The sequence below is a fragment of the Anas acuta genome, chromosome 9, assembly GCF_963932015.1.
Source record: "Anas acuta chromosome 9, bAnaAcu1.1, whole genome shotgun sequence".
Taxonomy (NCBI): Eukaryota; Metazoa; Chordata; class Aves; order Anseriformes; family Anatidae; genus Anas; species Anas acuta.
Genome location: NC_088987.1, coordinates 15,218,287 through 15,242,504, shown reverse-complemented (window position 1 = coordinate 15,242,504; position 24,218 = coordinate 15,218,287). Strand labels below are relative to the sequence as shown.

The 24,218-nt window shown below is 44.6% G+C and overlaps 1 protein-coding gene and 1 long non-coding RNA gene across 4 annotated transcripts; both read right to left on the bottom strand.

The window, feature by feature from the left end:
- Positions 1 to 137: 137 nt before the first annotated feature.
- SENP2 (SUMO specific peptidase 2) lies at positions 138 to 23,139 on the bottom strand. Of its 3 annotated transcripts, none has more exons than XR_011099453.1 (17): positions 22,981 to 23,139; positions 20,015 to 20,070; positions 18,466 to 18,599; positions 17,530 to 17,605; positions 16,909 to 16,987; positions 15,586 to 15,730; positions 14,650 to 14,753; positions 12,629 to 12,726; positions 11,576 to 11,633; positions 9,865 to 9,928; positions 9,027 to 9,176; positions 7,466 to 7,597; positions 6,856 to 7,059; positions 6,632 to 6,711; positions 5,046 to 5,130; positions 4,242 to 4,374; positions 138 to 3,612 (listed from the first exon to the last, which is right to left on the bottom strand). XR_011099453.1 is itself a non-coding variant. In XM_068692334.1 (17 exons), the coding sequence occupies exons 1-17, from the start codon at positions 23,100 to 23,102 to the stop codon at positions 3,550 to 3,552; spliced, it is 1,746 nt and encodes a 581-aa protein (XP_068548435.1). In that variant the 5' UTR covers positions 23,103 to 23,139; the 3' UTR covers positions 138 to 3,549. The 3 variants fall into 3 exon arrangements, 2 of the variants coding, with proteins under 2 accessions (XP_068548435.1, XP_068548437.1); XM_068692334.1 differs by having other exon boundaries at positions 4,242 to 4,337; XM_068692336.1 differs by lacking the exon at positions 138 to 3,612 and having other exon boundaries at positions 4,242 to 4,337; positions 4,992 to 5,130.
- LOC137861189 (uncharacterized) lies at positions 20,758 to 22,917 on the bottom strand. Its single transcript, XR_011099454.1, has 2 exons — positions 22,612 to 22,917; positions 20,758 to 22,579 (listed from the first exon to the last, which is right to left on the bottom strand). It is a non-coding gene; the product is annotated as an uncharacterized lncRNA (long non-coding RNA).
- Positions 23,140 to 24,218: the final 1,079 nt, after the last annotated feature.

Below are 24,218 nucleotides of genomic sequence, written 5' to 3'. Positions count from 1 at the left end.
TTGTATGCCTTGTAAAACTGATAGTTGGAGCATTTTTTTATTTTTGTAATAAAAACGAGTTGGAAAATGATCTCGACCAAGTCAGCTGCGAGGCGGGAGGAGGAAACCAGCCCACGCGTCCGAGAGCTCTTCTGTAGTCTCCTGCTAGCTGAGAGCCAGTGGCCGTTCCTTCGGAGAAAGCTTGAGAAATGTTTAAAAAAGAAAAAAAAAAGGAAAAAAAAAAAACACAAAACAGGTAAAAGAAAAAAAAAAATAAAAGAACAACAGCAATGAAGTCCAACCAGCAAGAGAAAGGACCAGGGCCGACCACCCGAGCCCGGCAAGGTGCTGAAGGCTGAGCCCGTGCCAGCGACGTACTGACAGACTGCAATGCCAGTTTTTGTCTACTGCAAAGTGTTCTGTGAAAAAAGCCAACGACAACAAACAAACAAAAATATATCCAGCTAACAAGAGCCTGAGCTTGCTCTCCGTTGCTTTCTTTCCAGTGCCCTGTGGTGGTCATGGCTGTGCCGAGAGCGGGGTGGGCAGCAGGTGCCTGGCTGGGAAGGGTGGGATAAACAAGAGGGTGAGGGCTTATTTGGGGGTGTTTTTCTTTTTTTTTAATTTTTTGTTTTAAATCCAGCAGCAGGGATGTGCTGATGACAAAAGCGTGGGGGGTTTCGTGGGTCCATGTCCCATCCTCCACCATCTCCAGTGCACAGCATCTTCATTGCTGGCCTCGGGGCTTGAAGTTGACCCAAGAGGCTTGGGACCAGCCCCAACCTCCCACATCCCCCTCCGGGGCTGCAGCAGCCTCACCCTGGGCCAGGTTTCATGCCCAGACTGGGGCTGTGTATTTGGGTTTTAGTTTGGGCTGGTGGTGGTAATACAAGGGCATGGAGGCGGGTGCTAAAGAGAATTAAAGGACCTGACTCACACAGCAGTGAGGGATCGGGCTCCTTCCCTGCAGCTCAAAGCAGCTCCCTTGTCACACCTCCATCCTTGGTGAAGGTGCAGGGAACAGAAAGTTCCCCCCTCCGCCTACAGTCTGGTGCTGCAGAAGCACTCACCCAAAGCGGGTCGGTTCCAGTGGGTGCTCTGCCCCCACGCCCCCAGCCCCAGACAGCCAGGAACGACTGCTCCTGCCCTGACTGCTGGGCTCTGGGGCAAAGCCACGCTCACCAGTGTTTTCAAGGACACGTTTGATCCAGACGTGCTGTCTGAGCCCCCCAGCCGCCTTCCTGTGAGTAAGGAGCATGTCAGCAGGCAGCTGACGGCACCAGAAGCGCACGAAGCAGGACTCAGAGCAGCCCCCCTCTCCCTCCTCCCTGCCCAGGGAGCGCACAGCATTACTCACGCTGTGGCGCAGGCCTGCGGCGTGCTCTCGAGTCAGCACTGGAAGACTTAAGGGATGATTTCTCACCCTGGGATGTCCTCAGAACATCTTATAAGGGCATAAGGAACCAAGCCCCAGCTGAAGGTCCACATCCCATGGGATGACCTCGCAGACAGAGGGGGCATTCAGCGGGACGCACACGGTTTTCTCCATGACCTCACAGAACGAGGCTTTTGACAGCCACAGACACACACTATTTCTAAGTGCCCAGCACAGTCAGCTCCTGGTGAGGCTTCCAGCACCCTTCAGGGGTGCTTTGCAGTTCTTACTGGGAATGCACCAGCTGCCCACCCCTCCAGCACCACGTTGCTGCTTCCATCTAACGTGTGAGCCGCCTCTTCCTTAAGAGGCACGTACGAGGAGGACTTGGAAAGCACCCTCGTATCACACTTCCACCACCAGTCCTTCTGTGGGGGTTGTTTTGTCGTCACTTTTTTTTTTCCAAAGCAAATTTCTGCTTCCGTAAGCAGAAGACTACAGGGTCAGCCTCCAAATTATGTTTGCCACATGTCAGGAGGTGAAGCTAACACAAAGGATACTTGAAGCATTCAGCTACCGGGCCCTAACGTTAATCAACAGCTGAAATCTTCCAAGTCCTCAGGGAATCCAGGGGGGATTAAATATCTCATGTAAGGACAAAACACAACAGATTGCCTTTGTAATAGTTGTCTCTTCAGAGGATCTCCTCTGATTTTGTGACGGATTAAGCTAATCAGTTTGAAAGCAAAGACTGAGCCAGCTCCTGCCCCACAACACAGATAAACCAACTCAGCAGCTCTCCCAGGAGAGCAGCTCCTCTGGTGAGTAGCAGCAGCATGAAAGCTGAGCAAGGACAGGGGATGTCCCAGAAATCAGCATCTGCCCCGGAGCTGAGGAGAGGAAACACCTCGTCACCAGCCAGGAATCACTTCACATTACGATGACTGTGCCATCTAACATTACAGAAACAACCAGACGTGGTTATTTATACCAGCGTTCAGACAACTGCTTTGCATGCCAGCTACACGCCAGCCTTTCCTCTGCAATAGCAAATGGGGAACTGAAAGACCCCAATCTTATGCCAGTTCTGGAGTGTAAGCTGGGGAGGGAACAAAAGAAAGGGCAAAATGACTTCCGCTCACCTAAAGTAACCTGGCTCAGCCTGGCTGCAAGGAGTCTGAGCAGAAGTCACCCAGACACTTGACTCAGCAGGCGTGTGGAGGCAGCACCAGCGGCAGAGGGGCATTAAGGCTGTGACACGTTCCAGCACCACCACCCGTCTGGCTGGACCCATCCCGAACCCGGCACATCGGCACCAGCAGCTGCGGAGCACCTTTCATTCAGCAGCAGCAATCTGCAGTACCGTGTGGAGAGACTTGTGTTAAACAGATTCAGTACTGGACAGCCCCTGCTGTGCACAGGCTGCTTTGTCTCACTGAGCGTACTGGGGTTCTGGTTCCTCATCTCCCTGCTGAATGACATTCTCACAGCCCCTTCAGGAAAAAAAATATATCACTATTTCATTACCAAGTAGAGTTTCTTTCCAGAAAGGCTCTTTTTATATAAGTTACATATTTATTTTAATAAAGAAAAGAAATAAATACCTCTCTCTTCACATTAGATAATTCTCTGGAGACAAAACAAAAACAAAACCACCCCAACTACAGGGGCTTCACTACGGATTTGTTACAAATCAAAAGATTGTAAATACTTCTTTTTTTTTTTCTATGGTCATCACAAATCCAGTTTTAGGAATCAAGTAGATCATAGATATTCCAGAAACAGAAGAAAGCTCTCCTTGAAGAAACAGTAGCCATGCACATTGTCCTGGGGGAGATCGGTTGGGCTAACACAACGGTTACCACCACACTCAAGAGTCCCATTTGTCCATAATGTAGCCACGTGTGCTGCAAGGTGTGAGCCTTCCACCCCAGTGACAGAGGTTCACAGCCTTTGTTCTTAGCCTCTCCCCTGGCGAGGTCACAGCAAACTTTCTGACTTGCACACAAGGTGCATTAGCTAATTTCAAAGAGAGTTACTGTCTCCAAAATCAAGAAAAAAATAACCGCTACTTCATAGCCTAAAGAGGAAAATTTGTGTGCCTGCTGCCTTTTCAAATAAGGCATTACAAAAGTAATTAAAATAAAAGTTAGTCACCCCAAGGTGATCACAGTGTTACTTGAATAGTGCACGTCTCACAGCAGCTGCTGATGGATTATTTCCCACACCATCTTCCTGCGGAAGTAAGGCATGTGATTCTGAAAAGAAAAAAAAATCCATTAAATACAAAGTCACAGAAGGAAAAGGCAGAGGATATGTATAAACACCCAGCTGATTCTTTCACGTGAAGTTCATTCATAGAATCATAAATGCTGGAAAAGACCTCCAAAGATCATCTGGTCCAACCACTCATTGTCAACACAGCCACTTTGGGTACAACATGCCTCTAATCCACCCAGCACCTAAGTGGGTACGAGACATGACAACCCAATAAAACCAGATTTACTTGGCTAAATAACAGCGTACAAGCTCTTTAACAAAAGACCACTGCATTGGAAAATAGCGACTGTTTTAACTGGCCAAGGAGTTAAACCCATTTCTCCAAGAGATACAAAGGCCAGATGTTACAAGCCCATTGGCTGCGGTACCTTGCCCAGGAGGAATTTCATCAGTTTGGCTATGAAGCAGATACCAGAGGTAAGGAAGGAGCACACGAACCTCCACCCTGCTGAGGCAGCTTTGAAGTGCCAGCCCTTACACTACACCCCCAAAATGGAGAAAGGTACAAAGCCTCTGCCCCTGCCCCAGACACAATTAACAGATGTGCAACTTCCCCAGCTCTTCTATTTGTACAAGAAATCAGGAATCGTTTATGACCTTTGCTCACCTGTGTGAAGGTCATGGGTTTGTCTCTGGAGATGTAATCTGCGTATTTGCATATAAAAACCCCGCAGTCACTTCCATTCAATTGCTGAGGGATTTCCTAATGAACGCAAAGAAGGTGGAGAGTTTTCTTCTATCTTAAAAGAAAAGCAATTTGGAGGTAGCACGCATTACCCAGCACTGCCAGTGTGCTAACCAGACACCTGTGAACCTAAGGGCATTTACTGGACACAAGGAATACACCCAATTCACCACACATCACCCTCCTCTGCTTCCTTTTTTGTATGTTATAATCCAAATTCTTGGCAGACTGATAAGGAATAGCAGCAAGTCCACCCTGCAAGGTGTCTCGAGGTTTGCACTATGCCCAGCACAACGGTATCTTGTCTCTTAAACTGAGTTTTTAGATACTGCTTTTTACTACTAATATGTAGAGAACCATTACCTCAACCCTTTGCTTTGTCATATGCCAGAATTTGCCCTCCAAAGGAGAATAATCACCTCAAATCTCAATCCACTTTTAGAAGCTGGTGTTCTCTGACAGCAGTTAAAGAGATTCTGAAATTTGACTTCTGAAAGAGACAAAGCCAGCTTCACCGTAATTGGTACACTAATTAAAATAGAACGAATTCAGCCAGCAAGGAGAGGCACTGCCTTAAATTTCATCCCTGCAGCCCAAGATGATACCTGAAGAACATGAGATGCTTATGGATGCTCTCTAAAGGCTTAGACTTATTAAGAAAGAGTTTAAGACCTTCATGATGAGGAGTTACGGTTCACACTTCAAATCCAAGTAGTTCTCACATACATGCGACTCCATGCTGTGAAGAATCCACTCCGAAAATGATAGCTCCAAATTTCGTTTTTCCTGGCTTTCTTCTTGCAGGTACCGGCTGTTTGAAACAAAACAAAACACCACTCTTCATCTCTGTATTTTATGCCAACAAAAGGAGATGGTGAAGGATCACAGAAAGCTGGATGGCAGGACATTAGAACATCAGAAAGTATTCACCGCCCCGATATAAGACATTTGGAGGAAAAACCCAAATCTTAATCACACAGTGAAAGACTGTGAGCTAACAGTTACTGGTAAGGAACAACACCAATGATTCCAAGAGAATTCCATAGAAGCATAAGCTTACTACTTAGTAAGGGTTTAAAAAAAATAAAAATAAGGCAATCACATGTTATCTCAAGCAAACAGAAAAAGCAAGCAGGGAATCCTATTTCCACAGCATGCCTAAACCCCACATGCTGGGTACACCTCTGGAAGAACAAATACAAATCTATTGATTTGTAGATTTCCAGCTTCTGGAAGGAAAAAACCCCTGCTCTATACAGGCCCGTTCTTACACTTTCCCAGGCATCTGCTGTTATCTGCTGCTCAGGAGAGTACTGGACTAATGCAACACTTGGTTTGACTCCATGAGCTGCTCTCCATCGACAAGGCTGTTGGACTAAGGGGTGGTGCTGCTTCTGCACCAGTGGTGAAGACATCTAAGGATGCTGGCTTACACAACAGTTACAACCCAAATCTACACATATGAAGAACCATGCCCACTATGTTTGAGACTTATGCCATGCCAGTACATCTGGAAATGCTTGCTACAAGACATCTGTCTTGAATGAGCATGTCAAGATGAGAATGTCAGAAATATGAGTAACACACAGTCAGGGCACAAGGGCGGTCTGCTGGGGTAAGCTGGAGGGAAATGCAGTGGCTTTGTTTAAAACACCAAGCCAGAGCAGTATAAAAAATATGAGAAGGAGCACGTCACACAGCTCACCACAGTAAAAAGGTGGAACACTACAAGTGGAGGAAAAAAACATCCAAAAGGAAAAAAAGAGTAAAGGAGCTAAGCAATAAAGAGTAAAAGTATTTATATTGTTGTAAGTAGGAGTGAATACACCATAGGACACTAACAGCACAGAGCTGCAGTAATTTGAAAGTTTGCAAAGAATAAGACTCAAGACGGAGTTAAAAAGCTCTTGGAAGTCTGTAATGCCTCCCATAGACATCGTGTTTCCTTTCACAGTTTGTTAGGTGTTTCTGCAGTTCTTCCCACTCATCAATGTTACTAATTGGTAAAGCTGGGCCAAAGTCAGTACATTTGTGCCGCAGGGCTATCACATTTGATGGTGATTCTTTGTCCACACGTACACTGGGAAGCTGGAAGAACCCAGGCACCCAAGGCCCTGGATGGAGGGGGCGATGTGAGACTAGGTAAGTAGATAATGTCACAATTCAAGTATAATTTACAGAAAGTCCACTGGAAAGATTTGTATTCCTGACCTACAAAAAAGTTAGGTATTTTCAGTGATATTACAAATACAAAAACCTAAAAACCTTCTCAGAGTTTACAACATAAAAGCATTGACTGAGCAGTTACTTACAATAATGCTTCACAAATCTTGTCCCCTTTTTGTGCCACTGAGTCGAAGTACGTGATGGTTTTCCTTCTGATATCTATGACCTGTTATTAAAAGGTGACTGTGAGACACAGCATGACCATGTGCTGCTGACAGAACAAATCCTAAATGATTTTTCTTGCTTGCTTTTTTCCTTTCCCCATTTAATTCTTCAATTAAGAAAAAAAAAAAAAGCTAGCTTGACTCACCACTAGTGCCCAGTGCACTGTTAAGTGAATTGGGACTATGATGAGGTCCTGCTTGAAGAGATCCACACCTCTGGTCCATCTTCTTACTGCTTTGTAACCCCCAGAAATAAGTTTGGGATAGAAAAAAGTACTAAAAGCATAGGCTGCTGGATAGCCTTCTTTTTTATTTCTTTCCACCAGAAGATTCATGTAGAAATTAATGATCTATACGATAAAGAATAAACACAAGACATAAAATAAGACACTGCTTTACCAAATGAAAAACACAGCAACGTTTTTGTGTTAGCCACCCTTAAGCAAACAGATGCCTAAGAAAACGCAGTGTCAGCTTTCAGTTTTAATTCTGAAAATTTTGTACTTAACTTACCTCTGCAGTGTAATACCTAGCACACACTCCAGTAACATAGACTAACTCCTGGAAACTGCATAATACAAGAAATAAGGGAGCTTCTAGAAACAGAAGGCCCATAAATACCTAAAAGAACAACTCTACAGATATTTCTAAGCTCTCCAGTGAGGGTCCTCAAATGACTTTGAAAAGAAGACTTCCATACACATATTTTTAAATATATCCTGACCTAGAACATCACCATGCTGCAGTTAGTTTTACCTCATCATTTAGCCAGTGAAGGTTCTTCAGTGTGTGGATGTCCTCACGGGTGACCTTCAGTTTGAAGGCACTGCTCATGATCTCATCTGGCTTGCCTTTGCCAAACGCAGCAGTGACCTCTCTCTCCATGGCCTGAAACGAGCAGTTAAACAGGAAAGGACTCGTGAGCACATCAACTTGTGAGCAGCTTTCAGCTGAAACAAGGTCCGTCAAGTAAGACTCAGGTGACATTCTATGATTCTGTGACAAATCTATGATTCTATCCATTTTGTGATTCTATGACAGAGTAGCCCTTGACCTTGGTAACAGCAAGTTTCAGAGCAGAGTATCAGTGGCTTAACCAGATTTTTGTTAAGTTAGCAATAGGACTGTGTTTTTTTTCTTGTTTCAGAGTCCTGACTTTGTGCTTTAGAGCCTGGATTTGCTTCTGTTTGTTTTCACAAAGGAAGCTGGTATAAAACTATACCAGTTTGGCTAGCAAATTCAGAAAAACGGGTGAAAGACAGCAGTACAGCAAACACCTTTCCCTGCATGATGCTTAAACCCTTTGCAACGCTGGGGTTTAAGCCAGCTACAGCAGGCATTCTCCATACCTAAGCAGGTAAGTCAGGAGCCTAAAAGAACTTGAAGGTGGGGAGATTCAAAGGGAACTGAGGTAGCTACGCTGGAGTCCTGAAATGAGTCTGGGTTGTCTATATAATTGGCTGAAGCACGGATATTTCCATCTAAGTCTGCTTAACGGATGCAAATAAACCACTAGGCTTGTTAGTACAAAGATCTCTGATCTGCAAGATCTTTGATCTGCATCTCCTTCTTGGCTGAATCTGGGCTAGCGAAATGGAAAAAAAAAAAAAACACACAAATTTTGCCTCATACTGAGCATCATTCTGTACAGCTTGTAAACTCTAGATTTGCTAGCCCTTTCCTAGTCATTTGTCAACTGGCCAAAAAGGAGGTGCTCATTTAGATCATCAGAACCACAACTCCAAAGAATAAAAGCAGCCAAAATTCACTGAAGTAGGGGAACTGGAACAACCATGCCCTGATAAACAGGGTTAACTCCTGTGCACTGTTATACAGAGTGCTGACACGGCCAGTGTGGGATCCTGAGGATGTACGCTAGATGCTTAGGTCCCTCACGAGCAATGCAACACTCAGGATCAGCAACAGCACACTCTTACCGCTGTGGTATGACAGGTTCAGAGGCAGAGCCAATGCAACTGTTACAAATCAGGTTAGCAAACAGATGCACAGTCAGCACTGCTCTACAAGACCATTCTTAAACCTGGACCAATTTTTGTCCTGATAACAGAAGTCCCATGCACCGTTATGTTAACACAACCAAAGGAATGTGTGGACTACATTAAAGCCTTAAAACCAACTTTACTGCTGACCCTTGCTCTGTGCGGTCACAGCTTCAGACACTCAGTAATTGGTTAAATCTAAATTCTTAAGACTTTAAAAACAGCTGAAGAACCACTTGTAAAAAAAAAAAAAAAAAAGAGTTACTTGTGTATGTTTCACAGCTTTCTGCTTCGAACAAGACTGACAGGAAAAGTACCTCTGTGAGCGGAGAAAAGTGTTCTACTCGTTTTTCTGATCTTGGGAATTTCTTTTCTTCCACATCAAGGGCAGATGGCCTTCTGGACAAAACAGGTGCCAAACGCAATCGAAATGACACCTCTTCTGAGATTTCAGCTCCACACTGTCTCTGTTAGAAAAAAAGGAAGTCAGGCAAGCAATGAAACACAAATTTGTTTGCTAGGGAGTAAGGCAGAATGCCTTGCTCATGTATAAAACTGGACGGCTATTCTGTACACACATCCAACCAGCAAACTCCAAAGTTACTTTTTATGGATGACTGCATTCAAGCCGTGCACCAACGCCATGCACCTACACAAAATTAAATTGGGGCAAGACAGCCAGAAAGTTAATTTGGCTTGAACTAGCATTAAGAAGCTCAGCAAAACCTCTGTGTGTAGGTATCAAGTTGAGACTGAGATTAGTATTTCTTAGTCCTGACCAGAGATTAAAGCCAAAGAGATGCAACTCCTATCTCACAAAACAGGAGAAGACTAAAGATACTGCAGTCCAGCACTGTAGGTCAACTAAGTTTGTGCCCTAGTGGTTCTGAAGCTTTAACCAACAGATAAAAGGGGAAGAGTAAAAACAGTATAGCGTGGTATGCTCCTAATAGTCCAGAAACAAAATTAGTGGCAGCAGAAAACCCTTTGTTACAGCACCATTCATCAAATCATGTTCCTGCTTTCCCTTGGAAAAACAACTTGGATGAATACATTACTCACTCAGTAATATATCTAAGGAAAGAGTGCAAAAATTTAGGATTGCAAGTAGCCACATTTTCTTTAAAAGTGAAATAATGAATAACACAAGCTTACCCCTGAACTGCCTTGTTTCACTGGTCTTCCCTGTTCATGAGAATTTTCTGCTGGTGTGTAGTATCTGCAAGGAGAGACAGAAAGAGAAGCAGGTTGTATCAGTATTGTGCCACATAATTCTTAATCCATCTTCTGGTTAAGGAATGCTTTTGCAAGGTTGATTCAGACTAGAGCCTCACTAGTATACATGAACATGAGATGACATTGCCTCAGCTTCCAGCAATGTTCTCTTGTAGCAGGAGTGGGAGCTTAAATTTTCTTCCATTGACATGTGCAAGACTCCTTTTGCTTATCAGCTTTGTTATTTGGAAAACAGGAAAGCAACCAGCACCTCCTCTATGAAGGGCTTTGTGCTCTACTGATGATCGATACTGAAAGCTAGGTGTTACTCTGCAAGGTATAACACGAACATCTGCAACTACACTTGCAGCCAAATATAGTTAGCTTACTGAAACTAAGACCAGCACACTGAATTAAGAACAGGACAGCTAGAACTTTTTTACTTGCCTTTCATGCACTAGTCATGAGAATGACTATCCCCAGTTGGAGAGGATTATCATTAAAATAATGCAGACTCTGAAGAGCAAGCAAATACACAGACAAGAAAGCTGTCCACGTGTCCCTTCTTCGAAAACAAGAATTTACACTGTCACCATAGATCTCCTCATCTGGGGGGAGACCTACAACAGACTCTAATGGTATCCCCCACTCATTGTGCTTTAAAGGCATTCAATCCATCATGGTAAGAGTAGACACCACAAGCCCTGCTGAATGATTTCAGTTAGTAGCTATATCTGCAAAAAAGGCAGGAAAATGTTCCCTTTACTTGAACCCATCAAACACTATCACTTATTTTATTTCCTTCTCTCTCTCCTTGAGCTTAGAGGAACCACAGACAACTTCAGCACTGGAACAGGGCTGCACAGCTAAATATATCGTTAGGGGTTAAAGCAGGGAGAACAGGGTCAGGACAAGCTACAAGAATTGCCACAACTACATTTTTCTGCTCCCATCTACACTTTGTCCCCTCTTGTTTAAGGGAAGGTCACTGCAAAAAGACATGTGCCACACAAACCAGACTGCCATAAAAAACCTCTCCCACTCGGTGTACTTACTGCAACCAATACCACGTTTCCTTCAACAACACAAAGCCATCTGAACTCGTACTGTTGCCAGCTCAGATGGTTAATGCAGAAGTCCACTGGTCAAAGTCCCTCCCAAACAGGTGGATAACCCAACTGCATGCTTCCTTTTTAGTCTCATATTCAAACCAAAGGCATCCTGCACGTCACAAAAACTGCCTCAGTCCCACCAGGCTTTGCAAGTTCTCATTCTCACACGTTTTTGGACCCTAGTTTCAAAGTGAACAAAATGAAATGGCAGCTCATTAATGGTTTGTCAGAAAGGAACACACAAGTGAAAACTGATTCCTTGCAAAGCAAAGGACGACTTGGTACTGCCACCACTGTCAACCTCAGACAGCTTGTTTGCCACAGCAAAGGACTCTGCACCATACCAGCACAACCCCTGCTTGTTACACAGCAAGGCTGTAGCTGAGATGGAACTGGCTGGCAAGGAATTCCAGAGCCACAAGGTAGCTACTCCCGTTCCACACTGGGATGATAAATATGATTTTTCTCCTTCTGGCCACTACCAGAGGATGACACAGATACACACACAGAGCAAAACCAAGCAAGAACCGTGACTTTACCTGATTATATCGCTTCTTGGAGACCAGTGTGTGCTGCAGCTGTCTGCACGTTTGCTATCTGCACAGAAAAGCAGTAACAGAAAGACAAGAAGTCAGCTTTTAATTACAATCAGATGAACATGGCTATCAGTTTATGAGCGATAAGACAAAGCCCCTAATAAATGACCACAAGGTTATGAAGTTTAAACTCAGGCAAACAGGCCTGCTGAATATCATGGGCAAGTGTATGAGGATTGAAGCAAGGGATTTACTAAGTTTTATGTCCTGGACTGCACCCTTTACTAATATTTTATCTTTTTTCTTTCAAAAATAAGACGAAGAAAATAACTCAGAAGTATAGCTTGTCATTTTTCACCTCAAAACAGGCTTTCCCCAAATTCTAGCACCTGCTCAGAAATTCACAACCCATGTGACTGCATAATGAAGCCACGTACGTAAAAAGGAGCACTAATGAAATACTACTTAAATAATGAACAGGAAAAAAATTAACTGGAACAAAATGAAACATATACACATTAAAACGCAGTATTATAACACACTGCTGGTATACAAGAAAACAGCCTGTCAGCAAACCAGTTTCACCAGCCCATTCTGCAGGAGATAGCTAGTGAAGGTGACCCTAGTTATCTATCTTCAGCAAGCTGAAGGTATGGTCAGATACCACAAACTTCCTATGCCTAGTGCAGTTACTTCTGCAGCCAAGAACATCCCTAGTACAGTAATGGCTTTGAAGTACAGTTTTAAACTTTTTCCACTTACACAGCCATTTCAGCCAATAACTACCCATGGTTTTGTTCCTGCTTTCCCTTTCCTTTCCTTTTCTCTTTCCTTCCAGAGACAGGTCGTTTCATTCTAAGAACCGAGGTAAGCTATAGTAGCTTAAACACGCTGTCTGACTTAGATTTCCTTACACACAGACACACCTTAACAATACACCAGCACTGACAACTCTTCTTAATGTAGACTATGCCTTCGAGACTTAAGGAAACACCCTATTTTGATTCGAAATCTAGCTGCAAAACAGAACAGATACGAATCACGGGGGATACTCACTGGTTCTTAGTGTCATATATTGACAGACATCTCCTCCGCGTCTTTGTTCATCCAGGTGACTTGCAGCCATCACTGGTTCCTTGGAGTAAGCCTGAACACTTTGGTGCAGCAGAAAATACCAGAGAAGAATCAGAATGTCTGTATAGGCAGTATGTGTTATCAATACACACCAATTCACCAGAAAGGATAAAGCTTATTCATACACAACTGTCTACATTAGAGTTGGAGACCACAGGTAAAGTAATAGAAACTGTTTTAGGTACAATTAGGCTGTTTAATCCATTAACAGGGTCATCCTGTCTCTTGCATTAGTTTTACAACAGAACCTAAGAGGCATTTTCACTAAGAGGCAGTTTACATTCAAAATCTTGGCTATTTTCAACTCATACATACTGGTGACGCAGGAGTCACATTTTCTGCCACTTCAGAATTTCAAGAGAGACTAGTAAGTCACAACAATTGATTCCTTTACCCCTTCACCAGCAAAAAAAAAAAGGAGCTTTACTTTAAAAAAAAATCTTTACACATTGCACAAACATCTGGGTTAACCTGAGGAGGCTATTGTATTTTACAGGACAAGACAGCATTCGTTTTAATAGTCCTTGACCAATTCTGTTCAATTTATTTAATAAAGATTATGTTCACCATGTGAATAGTGTCCACAACAGAAATTTCTGGGACATTTTACTTAGGATCTGCTCTACTTGGACCTCAGGGACTACATGCTCATAATCAGCTGGAGCACACTAGATGCACTCTGGAGGAATGCTCTCTGATTTAGCATCACCTGAAAGGAATCTGCTTCACATCCTTCAGGTCTGCTCTGACATATGAGCCAAACCACAATAATCAATGATCAGGAGATTAGATGCCAAAAGCAGAATCTTGATCCACCCTAAAAAGCTACTGATGGCACACCAAGAATCATATGAAATACTGATTTCCGTATCGTTTTCATGCACCAGAATGTTTAAACAGGCCATGCTGTTCTGATCTCAAGTCTTGTGTTCAGGTGTCTCCTAGCTGTGAACAACCAGAGATGGGGATTTTTCTAAGCCTCAGTAACAATCTATGTTTCAATGCATTAAAAAAAAAAAAAAAAAAAAAAAAAAAAAAGAGGCAAGAAAACACAGCACTTCCTACTGTCTTTCTGTGTAGAAAGGCACAATGGAATTTTAGCACCCTTTTGGCATCAGCATTTTACAATTAGTCCCTCACAGCTTTGAAGTGTAGCTATTCCACTAAGATTATTATTTTTTAATAATAATGATTAAATTCTATTTTTTCTTCTATTATTTTTGTTTTTTCCCTGGTGTAGTTGATTTTATGCAACCTCTTGGTACAGTTACAGACATATCAAACATACTCATCGTTAGTATATATGAATCAGAATTACACGCAAGTTCCCTCTTGCAGGTTGCTTTAAGAACAGGCGTTCCATACACAAGACTAAGATTTCATCATTTTAGTGTATTGCAAAGAGAAAATTTCCTATGATTTGTATGAGAAGCGCTGGGGGAGGTAGGAAGGAACAGAGAAAGACCTGGTATTCCCTGTGTTTAGGTTACATTTCACATTCTCAGATAAAATACGTCTACTGACCAAGGAAGAAGTTGACTATCATGAATGAGAAGATAAATTCTTTTTAATAGTGTTACAAAATAACCACTCCTATGGATTTTTATGATAAATTACACTGCCAGCACTAGAACTAGGCACTACCTTTCTTAACAGAAATACAAGAAAGGGCTATCAAAAAGAGAAACAAATCCCTAACAACTAAGGAATCTTCACCTTCAGAACGTGCCTTCACAGAATGTTCATGCTTTACTGGGGGAAGGTAAAGGCAGGGAGGGAAGAGTGCGTCATGGCCTTTTCAAAATTACTTTACTCCAGTACCTGCTCTGGGACAATCTCCACAACCTTAAGAGTACAAAATATGATTTTCCCCTCCGCTTACCCATGTACAAAAGCTACAACATTATCACCAAAAAGTTAATACTTATTTTTCCTATAATTACTTGCAGAAGCTTGTCGGCTGTGAGATAGAGCGGCTTCTAGGATATTTTTCCTTTACTAGTTTCAAGAGCTGTTTGTATTTCTCCTTTTCGCCTCTCAGAACATCCTAGCAGAATAGAAGGGGAAAAAAAAGATGAGATCAGAACCCCGTACGAAGCAAATACTTGTAATCTGAATTTAGTGCAGACTGCACAGGTTGTTCTCATAACACTGGCACAGAATTCAAGTTTATTTTAGCAGGAATTCCTACACCTTCATTTTTTTTCCTATCCTGCGATAAGAACTTGCATCCCACTACAATCTCAAAATTCCTTCTGCAACTGTTTCCTCAAACGTGGGCCTCTTCTCTCTAGCTGTGGTCTACACTTCTTGCATAAGAATTGAGGCTAATAGGCATTCCTGTCAATATGCATAATGACTGTGTGCTATGAGTCTCCACGGTATCTTAATCATATTCCTCCGCTTGTCATAGCCTGCTTCTCCAGTAGTTCAGTTTAAGATCTTCTCCAGTGTAAGCTAGGTTTATCACATATTTTCCAATAGTTGCTTCAGATATTGGAAGAAAAGGACAGGGAAGGACCTCTTAGCCCTTCAAGGAAGAATTATCAGCAAGTGTGTGGGTTTTTTTGACTACATCATCCTTATAAAGCTGCTATGTAAAGACAGCTGTTGAGCTGGGGTAAGGACAAATAGTAAAACAACACTGCAACAATGATATGCTAGGTGACAGGGCAGTAATTCCACTTACAATGCTTGATACGCAGAAAAGCAAATAAAACATCACACACTGATTTTCATAAGCATTCCTTCGTTAACTATCCACTTCGTTAAATATCCACTGCAGGGAATGTTACAAACTGTCACTTCAGTGTTGTCATAGCTCTGGTGTGACTACTGAGTTGTGTTATTTCAAAAGCCAGCTTTCTCACCCAACGCACCTCTTCCACAGTACAAAAAGGCCTCCCCATTTTGCTGACTTCTGAAGTTGCAGACTCTGGCGTAGTGTGCTCCTTAATGGGTGGCCTGAGTGTTACGGTGTCTTCTGGAGTAGTTTTGACATGGTGGTTGCCATTCCTGCTAGTGCTAAAAATACCAATGGCAAAAGAAATAGCATCAAGACAATATTCAGAAAAGCACCTCTGATTCAAGCACCACCACCAACTGTTTTGTAAGCATGTGCATTGATGATGATGAAGACAGACATGAAATGTTTATTATTTTCAGATGGAGACCTGCTGTCTTCAACCACTTAATGGGAAAATATGGAGAAGTAAAATAGGAAGTCAGTGAAATAGAAAGTCAGAACAACTGCTTTGAACATATAATGCTGATTGATCTGCACTCAGATGCAGCACAAGTGCTGCACCCATTCTCAGGGTCATTTCCAAGGCAGTCCAAGCCCTGAGTCAACACAGAAGACTTGAGAACCACACAGGCATGTTACCATCAAACCCTCAACTCTTCCAAAAGCTAGCACACTGGCATAGAAGTGTAGCTGCTTTCCTCACAAAATTGTTCTGGTCAGAGACTTCTAGAGATCATCTCATCTACCTCCCCACTCAAGCAGAGGCAACCCAAAGCAGGTTGCTCAAGACCGTGCCCCGTTGGGTTTTGAGCGTGTCCAAGGACACAGACTCCCCTGGCTCTCTTCTCTGGGCATCCTGTGCCAGTGCTGAGTCACCCTCACAGTACAGTAAGTGCTTCCTTATGTTCAGATGGAATTCCCTGCTTTTCAGTTTGCGCCCACTGCCAGCTGTCAGTGGGCAACACTGAGAAAAGCCCAGCTCGCTCTTCTTTATTCCCTCCCATCAAATGTTTATGCACACTGATGAGATTCCCCTGAACCTCCCCTGGGATGCATGTTCCCAGCTCCTTTCACCTCTCCTCATATGCTTCACTCCCTTCATCACCTCTGCTGGACTTGCTCCCTTAAGCCCACGTCTTTCTTATGCTGGAGAGCCCAGACCTGGACACAGCACTCCAGGTATGGCCTCACCAGGGCAGTGCAGAGAAGAAAGATCATCTCTCTTTGCCTTTTTTGATTTAAACCTGTTTTGATTTAGAAAGGTTTAAAATTGGTTGGGAAAAAAAGCAGATGGAGACCTCCCTACAGTACAGCAGCTTGGAGTTCCAGAATAGCTTGGAAAACTATTACTACGTGGACAAAGATACAAGTATTTGACAACACCCAGAATGTTCAAGAAAGAAAGTGAAAGACAGCAAGTCTTTAAGTGATGTCAAAGAAACTGAAGGATTTTTACCTCAAACAGGGAATTGTCTTGTGAGAAAGGGATAGTGTTTCATTATTCAAGCAAGCGTTGGTTCCACAAGGCATTTTATCTATGAGGAGAGCACAAGTTAACGATGTAACTATAAGAAGAAACTGAAGTTTTATCAGTTTACAGTGAAGAACTTCACCAAACAAATTATTTTCATTTTTCTCTCTTGCATCATAACGTTATTTGCATTATGTTACATTATTAACAATAAGATCAGATTTCCATATTCACACCTACAAAAATTTGTGCACACAAACTACTGTTAGCCTAAACCTCAAATAAAAAAGGGCTATTGGGATCTACTACCTAAAAATTAAGTGTTTTAAACAATTTACTTCTGGCAAGCTAACGGTGGCCATGTCAGAAGTATAGAACTGCATCCCAGGCAGCTCTTGAACTAACGCTGAGATGACAAGACCAATGTCTGGCCCCAAACCAGAAGCAATGCAAGGATACAGGGAAGAAGCAAAGCTCCTATGTAAGTATCCCTTATGTTACCTAGATATTGTGCCTGTAACCTGTTCGTAAGCCTTGTGCTGAGTCACAGAGTACACACACAATGTAGGATGAAAAAGAAATGAGTTGGTAACCTGATGGCCTTACCAATCTGTAGCATTTCTACTTCTAGCGCAGAACTTGCTGGTCTTTTAGACAAAGGGTCAGACGAAGTGGACTGAGTCTTAAATAAAAACACACAAGTATCATAGTGAGTATAAGCTGAATACAAATCCAAGCAAACACAATGTTCCTGAAATCTAGGCAGCTCTGTTATGACTCAGGGATCATGATATGCTGGTTCAGATTGCAGCAGAATGCAAATATTTGCAGGATCTCTGACAAGCTCACTGATTTTTAATACTCATATACACAGCGATGTAAAACAACATGAGCCTAACATCAAGTTCTCCTCAGTCAGCTCCTAACTGTTCTGAAAAGCAATAGTCTTGTCCTTGAAAAATACCCTTTGTAAGAGTTAATGACTCCCTCAAGAACAAATAGGTAGAACATGACAGCTTCCTATTCCTCTCTTACCCTAGTGGGGCAATAAGAAAGGCAACATCACACCTTTGAACCAAACAACGGAGTGCAGCTGTTAATGAGTCACTGTTACAGAACCTGTGTCCTACAGGAATACTCTCGTGGATAATGAATTTAGCAGAATGATGTTTACCTGGACCAACTACATAGTTTTTCTTGCAAGGTGATGTATTTTGATTCCTTATCTACAAGCTTGAGAAAAAGAGTAACAGCTTGCAAACACACAGACTGTAGATTTGAGTACCTGTGAAATATCTGGGAGACAGCAGAAGTGTAGCTCCCCAGTTCCAAGTGCTAGAAACGCACATGCAGACTTGAATAAGGCAAAACCAGCACACAAGAGCAAGAGCTGCCTTCTATCAATGGAAAAGAAAGACCTACTGCTTTACAGGCTCAGGGCAGGCCCAGCTTCAAGATGCATCAGGCAGAGAAGCTCCTTCCTTTCATCTCACACAGATTCACCCAATATCTTAACTACCTACTTTCAAATTCTGTTCTAACCTCTTCTGTGGGCTCTGTGATTGGAGCTGCATTGCTGACTGAAGCTTTCCAGTGCTCGTTTGTTGCCTCAGCCGGCACCTTCGCCACAGCAGAAACTTCTTCAACTTTCTCTGTAGGCTCAGAGGTGGCGCAACCTAAAAAACAAAGATAGGCCGTGTAAGAACACAACTGAAAAGGGAAATCAGGTTTTTGTGTGACCAGAAATCCTTAATGACACCTACCACAGCAGAACTCATTGCTAGTTACAGGCTTTTCTGCCAACAGAGCTGGAGGTGAGTTTTGTAATAGGTGGCTCCAGAGGCAGTTCTGCAGAGCCGAGCTCAGCGACTAACCCGCAGATCTGCCAGCCAGGTCTACCAGAACACCCTGCTTTTGGGAGCACTCCCTTTTTCCAGGGAAGCAGCACATGGTGCAATTTCTCTCCCTCACCCCCTCCACGCATGCATGTAGCATTGCAGTTTATTACATGTTACTCTTGACTACTGGAGGAGCTGTTTGCTGAGGTCTAGAAACCAAACTTAGCAAAGACTCCTGAGTGTTATAGAAGCAGGGACACACAACCCCTCAGACAGTGCTCCCAAACGTTAACAAGCCAGAACTGTCTGACAGTGGGCTGTGTTAGAGAATAAATGGTACCAGGAAAGCATGCAACCTGTTCAGCAGCCCCTACCATTAGATGAGGGGCAGCACTGCTGGCCAAGCAGTGAGTAGGAAGCCCCATGTCTCCCCGTAAAGTGTATGCTAGGAAATGTCCCACAGCCTAAAGAGCATCAATTTCTCCCTCTTTTATCTGACTGAAAAAGGGAAGCTTTGATCTCGAATCATGACCAAAGCAGCTGGCATTGAGGTAACAAAATGGCTGCATGCAGCTCTGTAATTTTACCCATAAAATCTGCAGAGGGGGTGTCCGAGGAAGTCTCACTGAAGCGAACACTTCTCTGTCTCTGCTGTCCTCTTCCATGCCAACCCTCTGCTGCTTCTTCACCCTTCCTTACTCAGCTCTCATTTATCTTTTAAACATTCGCGTGCCAAACTTTTCAGATTCAGACTGAACCCACTTCTGGTTTCAGTTCAACTTTTTTTTTTTTTCTTCCAAACTCACGTCACTCAGAAATGCCACTTTTCTCTGCCTGCACCAGTTTAGAGTTACCTTCCTTCACACCCCAGATCTTAAGTGTTTTTTTGGGAGAAACACAGCTCTTCTGAGCTGTCAGAGGTACAGCATCACAAACCCAGGCAGGAGGGGGCACACAGCTTCAATGCCAAATGCTCTCTGCTGATGTGGATGGGCCAAAGAGACCTGGGGTATCTCCTGCTGGCAGCAGAAGCCCTGTACCCTGCCACCATCAGCACAGATAACATCGCATATAGAGCTAGGCCCCACCATACACCCTCAGGCCACTGGCTGCACAGACGGTCACATCCAAGAGAACGGCTCGAAAAGCCACAGTTTCGGGAATCACGCTGAAGTACAAAAGCCAGAGTTTTCTAAGGTACATGAAACCTAAGAAAAACCAGGCGTATTAATTACATGGGTAATGTGCAATACCTGTTTTTTGCTTTTTTGGTCGAGTCTGGTCAGGATCTTCCAGAGGTGGCTGAGCGCTGAGGAAAAAACACACAGAACAGTGTTTTGCAAGCACAGATGAGCTTCTGAGAGACTGAGTTCCCTCTGCAGGGCCCACGCTTCCAAAATTTATTTCCATATCCCAAAAGTCTCCCCTCCAAGCATCTCTGGGATCATCTCGGACAGGAACACGCGGCTGCTGCTACTGCAGCACCTCACCAACGCCCCCCACTGCTCCGACTCAGCAGAGCACTCACAGACAGTTAATTCTCCCCCTCCAGCACATTAGGGCTCTTTCTCACATTCAATTCATGTTTTCTGTCTGTCACTAACAACAAAAAATTCTTCAGTTAATATGTAACAAGCTTTACATATATTGCATATCCTCTTTCCTCAAGGAAAGCAACATGCCAACGATTACTAAGCCATCTGAGTGCGCTACACCGAGCTGCAGAGAAATAAAAGTTTAATTAGGACAGGAAATAAAAGGTGGAAAAGCAACTCGTGAACACCCACATAAATAACTTACTGCTAAATCAGTGCTCGTGAACTAGTTCTTTAAATCATTCTTAGCTGCACCCTTCCTTACTAAGCATTAGTTAAAGTATTATATCAGTTGATACAAAGATAAAGTCTAGCTGCTTTTTTTTTTTTTTTTTTTTTAACTTTGAGAACAGATAGCAAAGGTTGTGCCTTTTCTTTTTTCTTTTTTTTTTTTTTTGCCCCCCTTATTCGATTCCAAAACCACCCTGATACATGGTGAGGGTTCTACGAAAGATGCTATGGTCCTTCTCAGATACAAGAATTCCTTTTCAACAGTTATGCTCCCAAACCCTGCTGATTGCATCACTTCTGGACTGCTTTCCTTCTGCAGCAGGAGCACAAAAATAAGTTCTTATCCTTACCTGCACCTTTCATACAGTACGGAGGGTATTTGTCATTGCTATGCTATTAAAGTCAGGCAGAAAAATGGGGGGTAGGTGTTAAATGCAAAGTATTCCTAAAAAAATACATTCTTACTCAGCATATTTGATATTCCAGAAGGTAAAACTGAAGAAAGCAAAAATATCTGTCTTCCTGTTCAGTTTTTATCAAGACCACTTTATCAAGATCACTTCATTCTGAAGTGGTCTTCAGTGAAATCTTTCCAGCATCGGTCCTCTCCAGAGATAAAGCACAATGCCACCTCCTCACGGCTACCTTCTGAGACAACCATGGGTTAAACACCTTCCTGTGCTGATGGTTACCGGTTTCAAATGAAAGTGCATCTTTCTCCACTGTTTTTTTCCTCGCACCCAACACCTGTGAGACTGGTTTTGTCCTTTTTCCTTTACCAAACACAGCTTGAGCACATGGAAAAAGGAATTCTCTGTTGATGATTCAGAAGGTTGGGAAATCGTTGATGTCCTGAAGTAGGCGAGGCCAGGGAACACGAACAGGCAAAAGACAGGAGTGAGGGGAAAAAAAAAAAAGGCAGATCTGTGCTCAGCTACCTGCCTGCAACAGGACTGCACAACCCACGAGGAGGTTACACTGTGTCTGTGTCACTGCACCAGAGGCTTTGCCAAGGGCCTGGGGGAAACAGGTGAGTACAGAGGGTGTTGAGCAACACCTGAAACAAGCTGAAAGAGGGGCACCAGAAAGCAGAAGTCATTTGAGCCTGCTCTCCACGGAAAGATGCGCTCACGTCCTTCGCCATGCCCTGGAGGTGACAGCACCCATCTGTGCCCACATTTTACTCGCCTCCTTGGCGACTAACTACAGGGAAAGAAATAAGCTGCGAGAAACTCCTCCTGCGCCAGTGTCCAGGACAGCTCGCTACAGTGTATAATTTAAAATTGTAAGAATTTAACCTTTCACAGGCTGACTCCCCCAAATTTTTGCACGCCCTACTTCAGCAATGCGCTGTAAGAGCAGCTACTTTTTAACCACTCTCCCCACGGGTTTCACCACCCGTACCCACAATTTTTCACCTTTCTACTGTGGGATAACACCGAGTGCCAGACATCACGGAGAAGGCAGCTTCGGTGTTAACTCCCTGTTTCCCCGGCCATGGAGGCTGCACACCGTTGGGTTCAGGGGTTTGGGACGTGTCTGCTAAAGCTGTCACACCGAGCTTGCAGCCGGACACATTGCTCGGGTTGTAACAGGGAGCACCTGCCTGGCTTCCCTCGGAGAGCCTCGCACGTGGGAGCTGGGAACACCTTCGGCATTTTAGTGACTATTTCAGGGAATACTTTTGCCTTTTAGTGAATATTTCAGGGAATACTCGGGTCTTTTAGCAAATATTTCAGGGAATACTTGGGTCTTTTAAGGGAATACCTCTACTTTTCAGTTAACATCTCAGGGAACACCTTTGGCATTTAGCAAGTACCTCACGGAACACACACCTTTGGCATTTTAGCAACTATTTCAGGGAATACTTGGGTCTTTTAGCGATTATTTCAGGGAATACTTTTGCCTTTTAAGGGAATACCTCTACCTTTCAGTTAACATCTCAGGGAACACCTTTGGCATTGAGTATCTCAGGGAGCACACACCTTTGGCCTTTTAGCGACTATTTCAGGGAACGCTTTTACCTTTTAGTGACTATTTCAGGGAACACTTCTGCCTTTTGGCGAACACCCCTGCCTCCCAGCGAACACCTCAGGGCCCCCCCCGCCTCTCGGTGACCGGCTGCAGGCACACACCGCCCCCCGGCACCCCCCCCGGATCCTCAGCCCCACTTTCCCTGCCGCTCAGCTTCCGCAGCCGCCCGGTACCGGCTCCTCCCCACTTCCCTCGCCTCCCTTCCCTCACCGCCCCCAGCCCCATCCCGTGTCCCCTCAGCAGCAACCGCGGGACCCTCCCGACCCCCCCGGGGCCCCCATTTCGCCCCCCCCCCGCCCTCCTCCCACCCCCCTCACCCCTCGGCCCGGCTGAGGAGCGCCCGCTCCGGCCTCGCTGACCTGTGGAGCGGCCTCTTGCGAGGCGGCGGCGGGGCCGGGGCCGCGGCCGGGGCCGGGGGCGGCGCAGGGCGGCGGGCGGCGGGGAAGAGGGCGCCGAGGGCCGCCAGCAGCCATTGGTACATAGGCCCCGGCCGCCGGCGGCGGAACTGCGCGCATGCGCCGGGCCGCCCTCGGCCGCCCTGAGGGGAGAAAATGGCGGGCGGCCGCCGGCGGGAAGGGGGCTGAGGGCTCAGTGCTGTGTGGAGGGGGGAGGTCGCTGGCAGACGCGGCTGGTTCGGAGGGGTTTCTCGCAGCTGCCGTGGCCTGAAAGAAGTGTTTTGGAAAGAGGTGTTTTGGGGTGGTGCTGTACCCCTTGTGTCCTGTCCGGGAAGGCGAGCCCTGAGCTTGCCAAGCACTGCCCTGTTGGAGCAATGAGGGTCCGGTGCCCGCTGTCCCGACAGCGATTCACAGAGTCTTCTAGGTTGGAAGAGACCTCCAAGATCACCCAGTCCAACCTCACACTAACAAGCCCTCCACTAAATCATATCACTAAGCTCAACATCTAAACATCTTTTAAAGACCTCCAGGGATGGTGACCACCACTTCCCTGGGCAGCCCATCCCAACGCCTCACAACCCTTTTGGTAAAGAAGTTCTTCCTAATATCCAACCTAAACCTCCCCTGGCACAACTTTAGCCCATTCCACTTCTGTGGTGGAAATCTCTGCTTCTGGACCTGTTCCTTGTGTGAAGAGGGCTTCTCCAGTCCGGTGGGAGCAGGGTGAGGTTCTCCCTTGGGACGTTGCTCAGCACCTCACAGCAATCTCGTTTCAGGTTAATAGAGAGCTTGCCTAATACAGCTGCCTACTCAAGAGGCTATTGGGTTTATTTCCAGTTTCACAAAACAAGTGATGTGTGCAGAAACAGGCTCTTGCCCACCTTTAGTTCCAGGAAGGTGAGTGGCTGGTGCTCAACCTTTAGAGCCATCAATTAGTTACAGACTTCATTTATTTATTTGTATTTATTTGTTATTTCAGGGGCTGGTGTGGTGCTGCCTATGTATTACAAAACGTCTTCGCCCCAGAATGACCGCTGGCTGTTGAGAGGTCAGTGTTGCAAGGAGAACAGAGCTGCAGGGCAAGCTGGGGCCAATGAAATGCCCAGGGCAGGGTTGGCACTTCTGTGGGACGTGCTTTCCCTGCCTGCGGGGAGTCCGAGGGTTGGCAGAGCCTTGTTTTAATTAAAACGACCGTCTTCATT